Below are 6,119 nucleotides of genomic sequence, written 5' to 3'. Positions count from 1 at the left end.
CTCAGCACAAGGATCCAAACTCATCCCACATCCACAAACCTGGGATAATTCCCCATCCCTGCTGCCAGAGAAATCCAGGAGGGAAGAAGGTGTTGAAGATAAGGACTGTTTGAGTCAGTCAGAAGGATTCTAGATGGGTTCACTTGTACTGGAAATGTGCCCAGGACCATTCCCAACCTCCCTTTCCCATTTGTTTTTGGCCACCTGGATTCCTTTCACCTCACCCACCACCCCCAGCCACCAAATAAGGAAGGAAACCATTGACTGTTGTCATTATTTATTACAAATTATACAATGAAAATCACTGCCTAAAAAAATCAATAGATTTAAATAAATATACAGATTTCAGGATGCTACATTTGGCAGGTGTGCAGTAAGTCACTCAGGGTAGGTGGGACATTACACACACGAGGAGATTGACAGAGTACTTTACAGCAGTAGTTTTATTTTAAATTACTCACATTAAACCATGTGCAAAATTTCCTCTGGAACAAACCCTTTCAGGATTTTCTTCTTTTGGTTTTTTTAGAATGACTCCAACCTTCAGAAGGTCAAAGATAGAAACAGATTCTCTGCAGCATTGGGGACCAAATGATTCATCTGCTCTTTCATCCACAATACAATCAATTGGTCTTATTTCTCCCCTCTCTGGGGCTTAAAGCAAAATCAAGGAATTCTTTTTCTTGTCCATTGGGACTACACTTGCCACAGCCACAGGTTTTGGTCCACTACCAACTTCAAGCAGCCTCTCCAAAGCTTCTGTGCAGTCCTGGGCAGCAGAGGGACCCAGAATGGAGAGCAGCTCTGTACCTGCCCTGCCCAGGTGACAGCTCTGGCTCCTGCAGAGCTCAGTCTGCCCAGGCAAACAAAAGTGCATTTGTGACACAGCTCCAGGGCTGCCTTTGCCTGCCAGCTTGGTTTCCAGGCTCTGCACTCAGTGTTTGTCCCAAATGTTTCCTTCCCTCCCCTGGGCCAGCAGAGCTGGGTTTAAACCTGAGCCTGACTCAGGCAGGGCTGTGCTCCCTTACAGATTCACAGGGCTTGGGTTGGAAGGGACCTTAAAGATCACCCAGCCCCTGTTCCAACCAGTCCTTCCCTCCTCTTCATTCCCACCTGGCTGCATTCCCCTCCCCACGGTGACCTGCTGGCCCTCACTGCTCATTTACTGTGCAGAGCTGGCTCAGAGCAGAGCCAGGCCAGGCTTTGTGTGCCCTCTCCAGCCGGGAGGAGGTTGGGATATTCAGGAGCTGCAGATCCTCACTGAGAGCATGTCCAAGGAGATGAGAGGGGTCTGTGACCCACCCCAGGGCTCTGCTCACCCTGCCCTGCCTGTGGGGGCTCCTGCACAAGCTCAGCCCCCCTGAGCCCCAGCTGGGTTTGGTGCCATCCCTGGGGTGTCTGATCCTGCCCCTGAGCCCCAGCTGGGTTTGGTGCCATCCCTGGGGTGTCTGATCCTGCCCCTCAGCCACAACCAGGGCCTCGGTGGGAATCCACCCCAGGGATTTCTCAGCCACTGAGCGAGCGCCCCTGACCGCTGAGCTGGCCCCAGGGGATGATGAAATAAACTCTAAACAGCTCCCACAACAAACTGGGAGCTGTTCCACCACGGGAGCCTCGGCCATGGGCACTGACAGGAGAAAATAGTGCAAAGGTGGGCTCAGGCTGGAGGCAGCTCATCCCTGACTGCAGCAAGCAGCAAACCCCTCTGGATGGGCCAGGCTTGGACAGCTCCACAACTCAGGGCAGTGATGGGCTCAGTGCTGCCTGGTCCAGCTCTGCCCAAAACCCCTGGCTGAGCCCCTGGTCCAGCCCTGTTCCCCTGGCTGAGCCCTTGCTGAGGCCTCCAGGGCACAGTCCCGTCAGTGCTACTCCAGCACGACCCTTGCCTGATCCCAAAAGGCACAATTCAGCTCCAGGACACTTCTCTGACTGGACGGACAGACAGTTTTTCCCTTTGCAGCAGTCCCTTGAGCGCTGGTTCATGCAGCAAGAACACGGAGACTTCCACCTCCTTCTCTTCCACTCACGGCCTTCCCTTCAGCTCTAACAACTGACAGCAGAGCTGGTGGCACCCACAGGACTCCAAATTCTTCTGGTGAGCTTGGTGTGCTCCTGTCTCTTATCTTTTCTTCTTCCAGATGTTTCTTTCCCAAGGCAGAGCTGGTGGCTGTGTGTCCCTCTGCGAGCGCTGCTGGCGTTTGCTGGAGCGTGGGCTGGAGACCCTGAGGTCCCTGGGGACAGAGGGGACACCATGGTCACTCTGCAGCCCATCTGTCCCCTGCTCAGCACCCCATACCATCACATTTATCTGCCCCTCACCACCATTTGCTGGGAGGCAGGAGATGGGAAGGAGGAGCAGGAATTTCTGCCCACAGCTCCATTAAGGCACAGTGGAGCTCCACCAAACCCAACGAGGTGTCAGAGGATTCAAGGATGATCCAAAGTGCTGCCTCCCCAAACCTGCCTTTCAGAAAGCATCCCCATTGCCTCTGATTTATTAATTAATTTGCCACCTCCCTTTAGCTCAGTTATACTCCTGGAGTTGCTCTTTCTCCCCACAATTCCCTGATATGGGCTTAGCAAAGCTTTGTCCTTCAGTCCAAAGTTGCTGCCCCATAAATTATCTTCCCACATGATGCCATCCCCTTCTCCCTCCTCTGTCCATCACCCACCTGCCTGTCCCACATCAGAGGAACTCCCCATTCCAAACAAGAATTACATTTTGGGGAGGGCACACGCAGCCCTGGCTCCTCAGATGGAGCCTTCAGTGCCATAGAGAGCAGAAACAGCAAATCCTCCTCATTTAGAGGAGACAGGAGGTCAGATCGGAGTGGGAACTGCAGCCTGGGGCCACAATCACATCTTCAAGTGCTCATGAGGGATGTTCAAAGTGGGTTTAGGCGCCCTGCTCACCTGAGAGCTCTCAGCAGCCCATGATGGGAAGGTCTTGTGGCACCGCTCTGCAGAGACCTCGCTGATGTCCCAGAGCTCACGGGGAGCTTCAGACTCTGGAGGTACCTAAAGAGCAAGAGGAGAAGCCTGAGCCACCCACAGCCAGGCTGCAGGGAGCTCAGGGGGAGCCTGGCCCGGTGACAGACAGCTGAATGCACGGCTTTGAAGGGTTAATTGCAGCTATTTGGGAGCTATTCAGGGCTGACTTTGACTGCTATTCCCTCGTGCCAGAGCTCCTCTATTCACAGGCAAAATGAATGATTGGGGATTGTAACTATTGCCTGGCTGTGGAATTAATGACAGATATCCACAGTGACTTCACCTCCCCTCAGCAGCACTGCTGGAGCTGAGCTGAAACCCCCAGGCACCATAACAGAGGTGGCCACGGGACATCTGGCTGCTTGGAGCACTCCTCTGCTCCCTCTGAGCCATGCAGGGGACACTGCTGTCCCAAAGCTCCACACCTTCATTTGTCCCTATTCCCAGTGCATTGCCGGCTCTCCTTCTCAGTAGGGAACACTGCTGTCCCAAAAATCCACACCCCTGCTTGTCCCCACTCCCAGTGCATTACCAGGTCTCCCTTCTGAGCAAGGGACACCGCTGTCCCAAAATTCCAAACCTTCATTTGTCCCCACTCCCAAAGCATTGCCAGCTCTCCCTTCTGAGCAGGGGACACTGCTGTCCCAAAGCCCCACACCCTCACATGTCCCATCCCCACTGGCACACCCAGAGCTTCCCCAGCCTCCTGGCAGCAGCAGCAGGGCTGGAGGAGACACTGCTGCCTCTCAGCTGCTGAAGGGACCCTTGCACACCCAACCCACCCAGTGACACCACCAGGCCACTCAGGAGGGAGAAAAAAGCCACAGACAAGTCCCAGCTGCTGGCAAAGAGCCATGCCCAGTGAGCCCTGAGCCCTGCCTGTCTCTCATCCCTGAGCACCCCCAGCCTTACCCAGGCCTGCCGTGGCAGAAGGTGGCACAGATGCTGTCCCTGGAGTGCGCGCACTCGCACCTGCCCGCCGACCTCTTGCGCCGCCTTGGCGGGCTGCCCAAGCCGTAGGGAGCGGTGTGCCTGGGAAAAACAAAGGAATTCAGCTGTGCCACCAGCTTTTTATTGGCCAGCAGGTTTGTACCAGGGTCCTGGGAGGCAGCCAAGCCAGTGCCAGGATAATAAAAGATTCATCTATAGACAGAAGGTGAAAAGGTCACTGATGGGTTTGAGCTTTAAACTCCAGCTCCTCTTGCACACCACCTCTCCCTGCCGGGGATGGCTGCTCTGTGCTGGCTGGGAATGGGAGTTTTCTCTCCTTGCAGCAGCTCAGATGCCCATGCAAGGGTTGGCACACGGGCTGGGCAAGCTCCCATGGGTGGCAGAGCTCTGAGGAGCAGGGCTGGCCCAGCCCTGAGGTGCCAGCACTCTCCTTCCCTGCAGGTTAAACACACAGGACACTGCACAGCCTGAGGAGCCTCAGGGCCAGAGCAGGTTCTGGTGCTCCCAGCCTGCTCCCAGAGCTGCGAGCACGCTCCTGCTCCATCTCTGATGGCAATCTCCTCTCCCAGAGGCTGCAGCATTGGCAGCGACTGCAAGCAACTATTCCCCGAGCAAGCAGCGAGTTGTAAATGCATGTCAGCAAGCACGATTATAACCACACCTGAGCGCGTGTGTTGTGCTCCAGTGCCATGGCCATTGGTCTGCAAGCTCTGGGAAAGCTGCTCCGGCATTCCTGAGGGCAGGACTTGGCAGCCTCAGCCCGCAGTGCCAGCCCACCCCTGTCTCATTAACAATCCTGGCAGGCAGCAGCAGCCGGGGTTACGCGTGCGAGCGAGCGGGGAGAGGAACTTTTCTGACTCGCGGCCACAACATCTCGGTGTTGCTGCGGGCTCGCAGAGGTGCAAAGCTCAGGAAAAGCCGAGCCCGGGAGGAAGCAGCGCCCTGTGCTATCACCCCGACCCCCGGGGATGGACAAACACCCGAGCAGCAGCAGTAGCAGCAGCACGGTTTGTCCCCTTCAGGGCTGGCCGTGCACCTTGGAGCAGGTGCTGCCGGAGCCCCGGGAGCCTTTCCCACCCTGTCCAGCAGAAGGTACAGCCCCTGCCCATCAGCAGAGCTCCCCCGAGCGCCGCGCTCTGCTCACCCAGGTGTGTTGACCCAGATGATGTCCAGGTGACAGAAGTAGATGCATTCCTTATCCAGCCAGCTGTTGCAGGAACATCGCTTGCTCCTCGGCCGCGCGGCCAGGTGCGACTCGGCCGGGGGATGGCCCAGACCTGCGGGAAGCAGCACGGGGAGGGAGGGATGAGCGGCCCGTCCGTGCGCCCCCTCTGAGGGTCCCGGTGCCGGCGGGACCCTCACAGCCCCGGGGGCTCCCGGACCGAGGGTCCCCCCGGGTCTCCGCGTCCACCCCGGGCACCCCCGGCCCCCTCCCCGCTCAGGGAGTCGCCCCTCCCTTGCGGGCACCCCCGGGGCACCGAGCCCCGCTCCATCCCGGGGCTCACCGGCTTCCAGCAGGGCGCAAAGGGCGAGCGCCAGCAGCACGGCGGGGTGGCTGCCCATGACCGCGGCTCTGCGGCTTCTCCCGGGCTTTTCCTCCTTCTCCTGCCGTGCCAGCTCTTCCAGCGGAGCCGCCGCGCTGCGTCTGGAGCCGGCGGGCGCCCGGCAGGTGCTTTATAGCCCGGGCCGCGTCACCGCTCCGCCCCCGGGGAACGCCGGGCTCGCGTGGGGCGGGCGCGGACCGGACCCCCCGCTCCTCCCCGCAGGAATCCTCGCGTTCCTCTGCAGCGGAGAAAGTGCCGAGGAGTGGGAAAAGTCACTGGCAGGGATGCGGTGAGGCAGAGCGGGGCTGGGGCTGCGGTGAAGGAGCACAGAGGGGTCTGCAGGCAGTGTCCCCCCAGGAACCCCCCGCTCCTCCCCGGAGGAATCCTCGCTTTCCTCTGCCCGGAGAGATCCGGGGGAAAGTCCTTGGGAATAGGAAAAGTCTCCGGGGCTGGGATGTGGTGAGGCAGGCACCTGTGGTGAAGGCAGCGAGCACAGCGGGGTCTGCCGGCAGTGTCCCCCTGCATCTCCCCCGGCCCCAGGGATGCTTTAAACTGACACAAACTCCGCAGGATTCAAGATAAAAATCAAGTTTTCCCTTTAAATGCCTTAATTTGACTTACTTTATTTCAATA

The 6,119-nt window shown here is 58.0% G+C and overlaps 1 protein-coding gene across 1 annotated transcript; it reads right to left on the bottom strand.

The window, feature by feature from the left end:
- Positions 1–267: 267 nt before the first annotated feature.
- LOC102067401 (endothelin-2) lies at positions 268–5,638 on the bottom strand. The gene is made up of 5 exons (XM_074555647.1): positions 5,448–5,638; positions 5,087–5,219; positions 3,904–4,023; positions 2,914–3,018; positions 268–2,231 (listed from the first exon to the last, which is right to left on the bottom strand). Exons 1-5 carry the CDS (start codon positions 5,503–5,505, stop codon positions 2,120–2,122), a joined length of 528 nt encoding a protein of 175 aa, XP_074411748.1. The 5' UTR covers positions 5,506–5,638; the 3' UTR covers positions 268–2,119.
- Between the last annotated feature and the right edge of the window lie 481 nt (positions 5,639–6,119).

Source organism: Zonotrichia albicollis, chromosome 20 (assembly GCF_047830755.1).
Source record: "Zonotrichia albicollis isolate bZonAlb1 chromosome 20, bZonAlb1.hap1, whole genome shotgun sequence".
NCBI lineage: Eukaryota > Metazoa > Chordata > Aves > Passeriformes > Passerellidae > Zonotrichia > Zonotrichia albicollis.
Note: the sequence above shows the minus strand (reverse complement) of the source record. Positions and strands in the feature narration are given on the sequence as shown.